A 14,221-nucleotide genomic window follows, 5' to 3' on the forward strand; every position below is an offset into this window, starting at 1 on the left:
AATATTGTTATGAAAGAAACCTGCTTAAAAGTGAGCTGCCAGAGTGGTGTGTCTTAATTTCTTTGAACTGCTGAGGCCAAAAGACTCAATAAATGATACTTAATAACAGATTTGTTGCCACGCTAGTGGAAAAGCGTCGTGGATGGCACCATATCGACTGGTGGATCAATCAAAATTGTCTATCAGGATCAAATAATGGTATAACCATTGAACCCACTGATGTGACATTCAGTGCCGGAGAACGATTCAAGGTTCAAGGTTCAAGGTTCTTTATTCCTACTGGTTGATTCCTACTGGTTGTTATAATCTCTCAACCTTTCCTGTAGTACTGATGGCTGGTTTACAGTTATTGAATGAATTCTGACAAAGCTTTGTAGGTGTGTAGAGCGGGGTCATGTTAACAATCGGTCAACTTCGTGATTTATTGGTCAAAAAGTGCCAAAAAGCCTTATAATTTAGAAACTAAGATTCTTACAAGTGTGCTGTGCATTGTCAACATATATTAAATCTTCATACGATACTTTTTCTAAGTCACATTTGACCTCTGACCTCTCCTTCAAGGTCAACAGAACAAATCTGAAGGTCTAAGTGATAATAATGCCATATAAAGATGCTTAAAATGACAAAAGGTTTTCCGAGTTGCAAGAACATGTTGGCATGGCAACCTTTTTGTCTATAGTTGACTAATTGTATAGGGACTTTATTATCACATCACAATAACAGGTTATAACCGTTTGCATACATAATAATTTGAATACATCCACTTTGTTACTAAGTAAATAACTTAACTTTTTATTGAAATCTATTATGAAATAAATTTTACTGAACAGTGAAGTGAATGCTACTATATGAGAAGTGCATAATGCATCATGGGATTGCAGCCCTAACTATGAGCTTTAATAAAAGGAACATTTTAAGCCCAATCCCACAAATGTTAGAGGTGTATCTGCCTGGGAACTCCAGTAAACCTTCACTCTGAGAATGAAGTGCTCTATAAGCGCTCTATGGTACTATGAAGCCATTAAAATACAGTAATACCTGAACATTTAGGTTTTTGTAAGGGTGTTAGATGAGAGAAACAAAGTTTGGAAGAAACATCTAGTACATAGCACGTCACCTCTTTGCTGAATTCGTGGAAAAGGTCAGGCGCCTCTGCTGAGCAGGGCTGTTTTTACACTGAGCTTGTTAAATGTGCGTCTGTATCCTGCACAGGTCACACCATCCCAAAAAACAAGGACACACTCAGAGGTCATCTACCGCAGCCCAAGGTGGGGATTTTTGCTTGGCCAACTATTACCCCACCTTTTCATCCTCCGCCCCCTCCGCCCACTCTGAGCACTGCCACCAGCTGAGCTGCTAAATCCACCCCTTCTCAGTTAAGTATTGCTGCTTTATCCTATGCCAAGCAAGTCTGGATCTCACTCTATATAAACTCCAGCAAAATGCCCGAGTTGAATCAAAGCCTGCAACCCAGTCAATTTAACATACGCAGGAAGAAAGCTACGCTTATGAAGGGGGAGGGCTGAGGAGATTTGAGGTTTATTTTGACTGCGCCAGCTCATTTTGTTTGGGATGCTCAAACTTTCTGATGATTTTCCTGGGGATTTGTTGTGGTTTATAAGGGGAGAGGGAAAAAAAAATCAAAAAGCACTGCATCATCTGTGAGTTGGGAGAAAAATAAATGTGTTTGGACTGCAGATGGCCCACATAGGTATTCTGATTTATAGTGTGTTGCGGTGCATTACAGCGCAAAGTGATATATCAAATGGAGTTGGGTGTGCTCAGGTAAATTGCTAGTACTCGCACTGCGCACAGCAAAGTGAGGCTGGAAAATCTGGGTTCTTTTATTTAGCTTCCTTCCCTCTAAATCACGTTGATAGAAATGGATTTCACAGTGGTGGGAAAGGCTGGACAGATATTATGTGAGTCGGCAGTAAGATGAATTACTGGACAAAACCGTATTAACGGCTGTTTGTGGCAATCAGTTCAGATCAATAAATTTTGAAATTACCTTCACGCCGTTTACAGCCCATCCGGGGGAGTTAGAATAACCAGATGATGCTATGTTCACTGTAACATGGCTTAAAAGTTACACCAGCTGAAAGACTCACGGTGCAGTGATTGTGAGGAGCTTGAACCTCAAGAACAACTAGCATGGCATAAAAACACACAAAAACAACCAGTGATATGTTTTTATGCTATATGCACTGCACTACTGCCTTCAACCACGCATTATTGTGTGCTCCTGTCAAAAATGCACTATATACAGTACTAAAATAAACACCACCGCACTCACAGTCAACAATAAAGGGGGCTGCTGCAAGCACACTTGACATTTGTCAGTAAATACATATGCAACAGAAGAAAATTAGACTGCAGACTGACAAGTAAATTATTTTTACACGCTCCTAATAATTATTCATTATTTATTTTCACTTTAGCGGCACGACATTTTTCTCACATGCCTTGTCAAAATCTATACATCAGTCTCTCTCTCGTGTTACAGAAGTGTGAAAATATTCGCTCTCGGTCTTCTGAAACGCTGAATGCACATTGCTTCTCACAGTTCTTGCCGTCAGGGAAGGATTAAAGGTAACGCCGTGATGTACTGCTCGTGGCATTTTTGGCATTTCACTCTGCAATCACTGATTAAACTCTCATTAACTACTTGTATTGTCCATATTTACTACTTTTGCATTACTGCTCATATCAACTGGTAAAAAAAAATATGTAAAAATGTGAAATCCTTGGATATATTAGATACATATTATAGAATATATACTAGCTGTTATTAGGTACAGCTTCCTAGTACCAGGCTGGAACTCTTTTTTTGCCTTTAGACCTGCCTTAATTATTCATGGGGAACCCTCAACAAGGTGCTGGAAACATTCCTCAGAGATTTTTGTCACAATACAGTTGCTGCACATCTATGATTCCAGCCCATCCAAAAGGTGCTCTTGGATCGAGATCTGGATATTGTGGAGGTCATTTGAGTAAAGAGAACTCATCATCATGTTCAAGAAACTAGTTTGAGATTATCTGAGCTTTGTGACATGGTGCGTCATAAAGGGACGGGCTTACTCAATACTCAGGTACTGGCTGTGGTACTGAAACAATGCTATTAGGCACTAAGGGACCCAAAGTGTGCCAAAAAACTATCCGGTCTTTAAGTGATGACGTGATGAATCCTGCTTCTGGGCCCAAACTACTCCGCGTATAATAAGGCGTTTGTGTTTTTTACATGTTTTAATGCTTTGTATCTTGTTCTATTTAATCTCAACAAGCCCCTAAAAACAGTCAGTGATCACCGTCGGCCTCTCTCGGTTTTTATTACCGCTAATCAATTCGAAGCTCAGATTTTAGAACCATGTTACCATGTAACTACAGCCCAGCCCATGCAGCAGTATATTATTGACTAACCTTGTACTATGGATGGATTTTCTCAGCTGTTCTTTTGACTGAAGTTTGGTCCGTTTACAGCATCCTGCTATACGATTGAGTGGAAAAAAGTTAGCGTTCATCCTCCAGCTTCACAGTTTATATTATGCTAACATAGCTGTGTTGCTAGCGATCACGTAGCACATTGTTATAGGAGCTAGCCAAACTTCTGTAACTCAACTAATGTCACTGCTGTTTAGTTTCCTGTCTTTATTTATGTCGACAGTGATAGCAGAGCTGTATGTCTTAATTTGTTTCGGAAATCCCTCAGTCACAACATGGTATATTATATTTAGATGGAAACTAGCGAGCTAACTTCCTGCTAACTTCTAACTCCGTTAGAATTTCATAAATTCTGTTTTCATGGATGCCTGGATGTTAAACTTAATTGTTACACCTGGTAGAGCAGCAACTCTGATCATTTTATTTCAGATGAAAGGATTTAGACAGTTTTTAACTCTCAGTGATGCCACAGTGATCGTGTGACTTAGCGACCTGCAGTGGAGTTTGGGCCCAGGCACGGCTAATGACGTCAGACTTAAAGACCGGATTGATATAAATCAAGGTGGATCCATGCTTTCATGTTCTTTACACCAAGTTCCTACCATCTGAATTTTGCAAGATAATTCAAGAATAATCTAATATAAATAGTCAAATAGTCTATTGTTGAACCTGTGTAAACTGTAGCCTCAGTTTTGTACTCTTAGCTGACAGAAGTGGCACCCCGTGTGGTCTTCTGCTGTAGTAGCCCATCTGCTTCAAGGTTCAGAGATGCTCTTCTGCTTAGCTTGGCTGTAACAAGTGGTTATCTGTATAACTGTTGCCTTGCCTTCACCTTAAAGCAGTCTGGCCATTCTCCCCTGAACTTTGGCATCAACAAGGCATTTACACCTGGAGAACTTCCACTCGAGCCTATCCCGGCTGTCATGAGGCGAACACAAAATGTATAATATCCATTATATTAATATCATCCTCAAGGCCCATTTTACAGCATAATGACCGGGGTAATTTAATAGTAATCAACTTCCTGTAATGGATAATAATTAAAAATTCATAATTTGCTCATTTTTACTTTAAATCGTCACCTTCTGCAGTAATTTTCAAATGAAATATGACAGAACAGCCATTAAAACCCACCTGAAATGCATAAATCGACCAGCTTGTAATTTTAGCTTTTTGATGAATATCTAGTACTTGACTTAAACATGCACTGAGGGTTTAATTTGAGCTGCAGGAGCATGCACACCACATTCGTGTTCCTCTGCATCTTGACAGGTTTTAACAGTTTTCAGCTGCCACTAACCAAATAAGCCCTGAGTGAATTTAACACACACAAAAAAAAACACCCCCTTGGAGCATCGCGGTCAACCTGTCTGTGTGTGTGGGGGGGGACTGCACACTTAATTAGCTGTAAAGAAGCGCGGCATTAAGTCCAGCATCAGCCTAAAGCTTTTTTCACACAAATAGACCGCCTGTAGCCTTTTTTGTTGCTTAATGACAAACCTTAGTAACACTGCGGTGCAAATAAGAGTGGAGAGACACAAAAACATGACTCACTCAACCGGCCCGTATTCAGGGGGTTCTCATTATAACGGAGTTATCTCAGGCTCCCAATTGGAGTGAAGACTTGATTAGAGAGAGAGAGAGAAAAGCTAATGGCATAGAGAGGGCAGGATGTCGCTCAATGCACATTAAACATTTAGACATCTGTTGAGAGAATGTGTTACTATAATGTCCATGTCCTGCTTACAGCCACCAGCAACCACAAAGTATATTATGGACACAGAGTGACAAACTGACTGGTTTGGCAGACAATTACGGACTCTGTTAAATAGCCATGTCAATTAAAGCTTCTTCTTGGATTTACTTGTCTTCGCTCGCGTTGCAATCTGTTTAAGTACGATTCACAATTTCTCCCCGTCCATGATTGAGTGTCACCCACAGCGAGGCTAAAGAAGAATTACATCGCAGGGAACCGGCCGCTTCATTACCTTAACAGCTCTCGCGCTGGACGTGTTTCAGCCTCGTCAGTTTAAAGTTTACTTTGAGCTGGGCTCAGTTTTGGAAACTTTCTCGGTTTGAGACAAATCTAACATGTGCTCTGCGCATTCTGGTCAATTCTACAAACATAAGGGGGCTTCAAAGCTTTAAGTGGAGCCTCGGTTTTTACCTCTGATCTCATACCTTGTTTGTACTTTAACAGCAGTTCCCAGATACCCCTGCGGGCATAGGGGTCCACTCCTGCTGTAGGTTCATCTAAGATGATGATTTTCGAGCCACCCACGAACGCGATGGCCACGGACAGCTTTCTCTGCATGCCACCTGTAAGACAGCACAGCTTAAAAACACATCACGGCCTGAAGGAATGCACAAGCTAGCGTAAGAGCCGTTCAGCTTGTAACGCGTTGCAAATCCTGCCCGAACATCTGTCAGAATAAGGTTTCTCATGCAAAATGGGCACAATATTGAAGAATGATTACGGAATATACCAAAATCTATCTTTCCATCTTTTAAAGTAATGCCACAAAATGATTGATGGCAGAGAAGTAGATACACCGTCCTAGCATTATTGCAGTCTGTACTCGCTTAGCTCTTCAAAATGCATCCACTGTAGTGCTAATGTAGTGGAAATGTCAGTATAGATCAACCTTGAAAGTCATATTTCAGTGATTTTGCTCACAAGCAATCCATGACTGGGGACAATTTATCAAGTAGGACTTGCTCATGACCCCCAGACAATGAATTACAACCTGTGACACACAGGTACAGTGAATGTGTGGTAGAGGAGCAATATATCCTGAATAGACAGGATAAGCTACGTGTAATATTCCTTCCCAGGGGAAACAAATGCACGGAGGACACGTCAACGGCTAAATTGACATGTGCGCACAATAGGATACAGCAACATACATTAACATACAGACTCACCCGACAGGTTCTTGGCAAGTTCTTTCCGTTTGTGTGGCAAACCAACGTCCTTAATCATCTGATCCATCTCAGTTTTAACCTCTTGGCGACTGCGTCCTTTGAGCCGGGCGTAGAAGTAAATGTGCTCTTCCACTGTCAGCCTGGAAAGGTGGACATGACATCACAACGCCTGCTAAACTGACGCCTGACGATATGGAGTATTAATGTATTTTTCGAGACATTTTCCTAATTAAACGTCCGTGAACTAAAACAAAGTCTTACGTAATAAAGTCTTACATGCATCAATGTTTCGTGGCTGCCTCACAGGTGAGGCTGTGATAGGTCGTAATGCCTTCCTCTGTGTTTGCATGAATATTTTAACCCTACTTAATATAGATGCTTTCACTGTCTGGAATTAATATTAATGAAAGTAATTTGCAGGTGCTCAGCCATAATCATGATGTAAGGCTTGCGTCTAGTTTCACGTAATCAGTTTGTGGAGTGAGAGAGAAGAAAAGGATGAATCAAAAGTTAAACAGAAAAATAGAATAATGGTCGGGAATGATGTCATTAGGAGACTTCTGGCTGGGCCAAGGAAGGGAAGGTCATTTTAAATTTTAAAAGGAAAAGGAAAGGGAGGTGTTGATGGGAAACATAAGGCAAACTCTTGTTATGTGATCGATCTGCGGTGTAATACATTTTTAATTTTCATACAGTTGAAACACGATTAAACCAACGGCCAGCACAGGACATGAATGCACAGCTCTCTGCTAAAGTCACTCACTCATTGAATAAGACATTATGCTGCGGACACATTCCCAAGTACGTCCGGATACTGTCCATGTCAGTGCGAATGTCGTAGCCATTGATGAGAGCTGTTCCCGATGTAGGTGGAAACAGTCCCGTCAGAATAGACCTACAGAAAAAAAAGAACAAAAGTGATCCATATTTGTTGCTGTTAACATTATCTTTGCTTAATAAACAGATTTATTGAGCTTCCAGTGCACGGAAATTAAAGCTCTCTGCGGGAAACACAGACTAAAGATACATTTAGCTAACATGATGTTGCCAGTTGGTCTGTAGCCTCAAAAATACCTAATGCTCGCAAACATGGTTGCCAAGGTGTATCGATAGACTGCCCCATCAAAGCTGAGCACATAATGACTGGAGAGGCTGCCAGTTTGAAGTATTTTACTATAATACTCAAAATATGTCTGTCAGGGGTGTGTCCAGAAGGGGGGCATTGGGTGGCACCAACCCCCATGAAATATGATTGGCCCCCTGGTCTAGAGTTCTGTTAATCTTGAAATCCCCAACGCCCTCTAATGAGAGCTTAGCAGCAATGCAGCTGGTTACATTTACTCAGGCATGTTTAATGAGGTCTAAAGTACTTGTACTTTAAGTTTTTCTATGTTAGGCAGCTTTCTGCTTTTACCCCTCTATATTTTTAAATCAATTATAGAACTTCATACCATTTACTAATTTTTGAAAGCTTTAGTTACTTATTATAATGCAGATTTATTGCATCATTATAGCTGAAGCTACCAAGCAGTAATTATAGAATAAAATGAACAGCTGCAACATTAAAGTGACACACCCATCAATGGATCAATAATTCTGATCCAATAACATCATGTATATGATTCTAAAACGCTTAATTCCACATGATGGGTGCATTTACATTAGTCGTTTTAAATATAGTTAGCATATACGCTACATAAGTAGCATTATAACTTTTACTTCAGTAAAAAGTCTAAATACTTTTTGCCACTTTGTAAAACAGTTTTAAAAAAATCGGCAATAGGACAGAGGGCTCCACACGAGGATGGAAATTGTGTTTTCTACACAAGTTTTCTAATCTAATTTTACTTCTTATGAATCTTCTGAATACCCGTGTGTTTCATTTCTATTAATATGACAATAACATCTAGTATTTATACAGGAAACATGAATGTTATGAAACACATGATATATTATCATGCCATTGCATTGCCTGGCAACTACCCTATACTGGACAAAAATGCCTTTCATACAGTAGAGCTGCACGTGGGACTGGTAAACTAACATGTTCCAAAAGGCCTACACATCACAAACATGGTTGAGAGGTCCAGTTTCAGGTGATCTGGATTTGATTAGTTTGGCACCCATTCAATGTTGAGCCATGGTAATGCTAACTATAATTAATATTATCATTTAAGCATCTGAGTCACCCCTTGTCCAGTTGTCACAAAGTGGAACAAACTACTCTATAAGTCATGCTGTAGACATGTTTACATCTGCTGTAACATTTGGGCCATTTTAACATTTGCGTTACCGGTACATTCCCATGCTACAGAACTGTTTGGTCTGTTCATGGCATTGCTGAACTGATTTACTTAATCACACAGGGAAAAACCAAAAAAATAAATAACTAGATGATAAATATGAAACTGATTGTGTAAATATATCCCCATGTGTGGGTCTCTGCAGTGCTCACATCCTGCTGTACCAATGTACAGTAAATGCCATTGTAGTCATCTAATTGCAGATATAAATTAGATGTTACTCTCATTAAATAGATTATAAAGCTTTCATGGTGTTATTGGTGGTTCAGTACTAAAAATTGGTCATCTTAGCTCCAGGGTAGACAACATGATGATCATCATTTCATTACAATGTAGCTTGCCATCACCAGTGTGTGAATGGGTGGATGACTGGTTGTGTAAAGCGCTTTGGGGTCCTTAGGGACTAGTAAAAGCGCTATACAAATACAGGCCATTTACCATATAGAGGCACGTGTGCAAAATTAGGCTGCTCTAGTCCTGATAGGGTAGGAGGAGTTCATGAGCAAACAGACATGTGTTATAAATATATAGCATTCTACTCAATAGGTCCTATTTATTAAGGATGTTCTAATTTTGTTTCCCTAAAGTATAATATTAGTGCAAATATCAAAAACTGTTGAAAAAAATACTGCGTCAGACTATTTAACACTAAGAAAAATGCAGAAATATTAAATTAAAAGTTAAAACTATGAACAGCTTGGAAATGCTTTTGCGTTTTATTAACTGTACTGTAATACTGCACGTCACTGATAGCTACTGTGCTCTGCAAAAGCCTCAGCAAGCTCTTATGTGTGCGACAGAGTCCTTCCACTGTCCTTTCTCTTATTGTGATCTGTTATGTTTCGTTCCAGTCGCTCTGCACGGATGTCTTCCCTCTAGCCCCTTAGTCTTGCATCACTTGCTCTCTCTGTCGCTCATACTTTCTGGCCGAGTGGCTTTCATTTATTTCCTGTCGTCCTAAACCCCTTCCAACCTTTTTTTGCTATTTTTTAAACAGCAATTAGATCGCTCCCACTATCAACACAACAGCTGAGTCTCTGTGACAAACGCCCTCACAGAGGAGGCCACTCTTCGAAAGCAGAGACCACTTAAATAATGCGGCTGGAGTACAGTCGGCATTGTTTACACTATAGATCAGCTGAAACTTGTGAAGTGAAATGAACACTGAGCCAAACAGTGAAACATGTCAGAGTTACATCATTCAGCTCACATTGTGGTTGTTTTTCCAGCTCCATTGTGGCCAAGAAATGATGTGATCTGGTTCTCGTAGAAGTCCACGCTCAGTCCGTCCACGGCGAGCTTCTTTCCAGTCTTGTAGATTTTGACAAGATTCTGGATTGAGACGCCTGCTGTCATATTAGGTGGCGGTTTCTCCATATGCTCTTCAGACAGAAATGCAAACCATTATAAACACACACACACACTTATGAAACACAAAAGCAAAAAAAGCAGGCGAAATGGAATCTCTAATATGAATAAATGTGTTTAAAAGGCACATTAAATCAGCAGCATTAGCTGATCATAAATGCTGAAATAAAACATTTAACTGATCATTAAGGTGATTTCATTTGCAAACACAAAATATAAACTCAATGTTATGTGTCAAATAAACTTACAATCCATATAGTAAAGCAGGAAGATGAAACCATAATGTTCAGAACACAACAACCAAACCAAAAGTAGCCTCCATGCTAATTGGAAATTGTGTTTTGTTAGTTTTTTAGCAAATTGCTAACTTAAGACTAACAAAGTGAAACTCTGTTGTTGCCGTACATGACAAGTAAGCCACTAATGTTTGAGTCTCTAAACCAGGGGTGTCCAATCCCAGTCCTCGAGAGCTACCGTCCTGCAGGTTTTAGATGCATCCTTGTTTTGACACACCTGAATCAAATGAATGGCTTGTTATCAGGCCTTTGCCAAACTTGATGGCATGCTGAAGAGGTAATCAAACCATTAGGGATGCATCTAAAAACTGCAGGACAGTAGCTCTCGAGGACTAGGATTGGGCACCCCTGCTCTAAACCAACTAACCAGCACATGAACAAACTTGTGAGAATGTCACAAACGCTGCACATAAAAACTTGACATGTTACATACATCACACCGCAAAGGTGAGATATGAAGGTCGGATTTACCGTTGTGTACGTTGGAGTCTGTCAGCAAACTGGGCTTATCATCAATCACGGGTGCCGTTCCACGCCAATAAGATGCAGTAAAAGGGAAGTACCATGGCTTAGGGATTCCATATTGACCTGGGATCAATTTCCGAGATCATTATTCACATTTTAATATTGGCCTGGCTTAAGGGAATATGGTACTTTACAATGTAGGTTTCCTCCTGACAGCCTGGCACAAATCCTGAGCTCTTTTAATTACAGTCTCTGAGGAAAGCATAAAGTCTATGCTCCTGGATATTTGAGCGCATCATTGTATTTTTACAAAACAACAACAACACGAACCAAAAAAATGTTTTAAAAAAAGCATCAACAAAATCATTCAACAAAGACAAAAATATACCTGGAAAGACATTTTCAATGTACCAAGTGAGCACCCAGTATAAAAGAGCATCAATAAGCATCATGATGATGGATGTGATGAAGGTGTAGCGTCCCCCATCTTCTGGACTCTTGGCGATGTTGCGCCACTGAATACCGATGCCTTGCTCCTCAAATTTAGAAAAGTTCTCACAGCCGTATCCAAATGCCACACATGACAATAAACTCTGGGAATGAAGGATATGTCATTGAAATCATTAATAGTTTGCTTATTTTGTTCTCTCAAGAGATTACAAAAAGTTCAAACTAACTAAAAATAACTAAATGGTGTGTAGAGAAGAGCAAGCTAGCTGCTAGTTATTAGCGTTGTGTAAAGACTTAAATGAGGGCAGCTAGCCTTGTAAGCTACATCTCATCGTCTTAACTCTCAGCCCAACACAAATACTGACATTACATACAAAATGCTTAGACACCACACGTTCAGAAAATAGATTAAAAAAAGAGGCAGTGATACATCTTCAGCATGATTCCATGATTTTTAAAGTGTCAGTACTCATTCTTAGGATACAGTATCCTCACAGCACTCGAGCCCTGTCGTGGGGGAAAACCAGAGGAAGGGTTACATGTACAACTTATTAAACTTGAAAAAAAGGGAAAATGCTAACCTTTGTTTGCATATCTCAGGACTTTAACTTTAGACAGGATGGACACTAAAACGAGTCTGTGACAAACAAAGATTTGCTGGATCTTTCCCACAGTAGGAAACTGCAAATGATGCTTTGCCTGGACGACATCATCTGCCATGGCCTCTCACTCTGCATTGCCATGTTGCCTGCCAGCTGTTTGATCACGCCTCATTTGCTCGCAGCATTTATACTCCGGCAGAAGTGTTTGCTGAGGCTTTAGAGGCGAATCATCATGGAGACGATAAACCTGATGTTACACTACCAGGCAGACAATCTGAAAAGCTCTGCACTGATGCCAAACCGCTAGTCTGGCTGCGACCACTGCTGGGCAACTTTCTGTGATGTCCTCTAGTCACCATCCGCCCATCAGTCAGTAGATGAGCGCTGACAGGAGGGCTAGTGGGCACCTATCCTTGACCTCTCTATGAATGGCTGACGAAATGACAGGAGCCACTCCTTTGGCTTTGGGGAAAGGGCACGAGTTGGGAGGCAGACAAAAGAAGCCCGTTCTATTGAACACGTGTCAAACGACAGTTTCAGCCATCATTCAGTCGGCTGCAGACAAAAAAAAAAAAAAACACTGTTGCAAGGTCACTCTTTCTATGAAGTCTTTTCGTAAGCCACCCTCCACTAGTACAGCAGACACAGATGCACTTCCTTTAAAAACTTCACGAGCACAATTCATGAAAATGGCTGCGCACAAAGTTTGTCCACCTGTAAAGTGATGGACAGCGAATGAATTGGAGATCAGCAGGATACTCTGATAGCTGGTTAAGGCGCACAGCACACAGCTGGGTGCTTTTGTTGCGTGGCATTTCTCTTTCCGCTCATTCCCCGTCTGCCTCAATGCTGCCGGCTACTTCACAAATGCAAAACTAAGCCTGTGCCCACCTTGACTGATAATAAAAATAACCCTCAGCTGCAGCCCCAGAGGAGGCCCAAAGAATACTTAACAATATGCTGAAAATCTGAAGATTCACCGCACCACTGTAGACCTGGCTGTATAGGTGAATTTACCGATTCATTCCACAGGAATTTTTTTTTCTTAAAAAAAAAAGAAAAAGGATTTTCCAGGACAGGATGATTAATTGAAAAGATCTGCAGATTTCCAGAACATGAAAGAACTTTTGGGCCCTCTCTTGTTTCTACCTCATTAAAAAAAAAACGGAGGTAAGAGAGGATACAGCAGACTGCACCCTGTACTATAGTGGCCCTCTTCTTTATACACTACCTCCGGCTCTCCTTTGCCACACAGCTCCAATCAAAAACTCTTCATATGAATTCAGGTGATCTTTTGAAATTCGATTACGATTAAGGACTTCATTATCAAGGACAACATGGGGGAGAATTTGCATGCCCTTGCACGAGGTAGTTTCATCGGACCTGGGAGAAAGAGAGAACCTGCACACACACATAATATACACACACATCTCTGATAAAGTGCGGGGATGAACTGGATAGCGGTTTGGTCAGAGGAACATTGCTCATGCTAATTAGAGGGCTAGAGGGCTATCCATCTAGTTGGAGCAGGGGAGAAAAATCTCAGCGCCAGGGGAGAACCAAGCAATGGCACTTTGTGTAGAGATTAAATAAGGTTTGCTGTGCTTTATATGTAAAATACCTACCTAGCCTGCATGCATTCTGTGAAAAGAAACTGAAGGAAAAGTTTTCTTTCAAAAAACCTCCAACAAAACTACTTCGTTTTAAAGGATCTACTCAAATACAGGCAATTTCGGGCTGGAACAGCTTGTTTGCGCAAAAACAAGGTGAGCAAACAGTGTCTGAAGATAAAAGCAGGGGTGACTTCTATCAGCTCCCAGCGTAAGATATTATTGATTGCTGCCATGTCAAAAAATTGATAACTACGATACACAAGACCGGCCACCCACGGCTGGTACCGCATCGCTCGAAGTGACATGAAAGAAAAGGCGGGCCTGATTAAAATTCTGTGAAGACGCACTTGCACACGCTGCAATGAAGATTCAAGATATTGCGTGCCTTTGTCTGCAAAAGACAGCTCGAGGACAAATGATACCAGCGCTACCATAAAGGTCACGCAGAAAGGCTACACTGAAAGTTGAGCAATGGTACACAATTTATCTTTATCCCTCTGAGGATGGGAGAAAAATCAACAACTTCCTCGTCTCTTCTTTCAGGTAAACGTTTCATGTTTCTGTCACTTGAGCATGCCCGTTTTTTTTGTTTGTTTTATGAAGAAATCTTCAGTATTGCGCAAAATATGTCAGCCTCAACAAACAGCAAACAATTCACTGTTACATTACGGACAATAAATACAATTTGTAGTAATTTTAATGTCACTGGACCCTTTAATTCATCTTGAAGCTCGCACCTTATTATCGGGAGACGAAAA

General features: G+C 40.6%; 1 protein-coding gene across 1 annotated transcript in view; it reads right to left on the reverse strand.

The window, feature by feature from the left end:
- LOC146391370 (phospholipid-transporting ATPase ABCA1) overlaps positions 1–14,221 on the reverse strand; it is a 195,427-nt gene that overhangs the window by 109,120 nt on the left and 72,086 nt on the right. The window contains exons 17-22 of the mRNA XM_084924249.1: positions 11,187–11,391; positions 10,805–10,921; positions 9,880–10,051; positions 7,130–7,261; positions 6,367–6,506; positions 5,623–5,760 (exon numbers count right to left, since the gene is read on the reverse strand). Of these exons, the coding sequence (XP_084780375.1) occupies positions 5,623–5,760; positions 6,367–6,506; positions 7,130–7,261; positions 9,880–10,051; positions 10,805–10,921; positions 11,187–11,391 (904 nt within the window). The remainder of the gene's footprint in view (positions 1–5,622; positions 5,761–6,366; positions 6,507–7,129; positions 7,262–9,879; positions 10,052–10,804; positions 10,922–11,186; positions 11,392–14,221) is intronic.

This window comes from Perissodus microlepis, chromosome 3, assembly GCF_051167445.1.
Source record: "Perissodus microlepis isolate ML-2025 ecotype Zambia chromosome 3, ASM5116744v1, whole genome shotgun sequence".
In the NCBI taxonomy this organism is placed as follows: Eukaryota; Metazoa; Chordata; class Actinopteri; order Cichliformes; family Cichlidae; genus Perissodus; species Perissodus microlepis.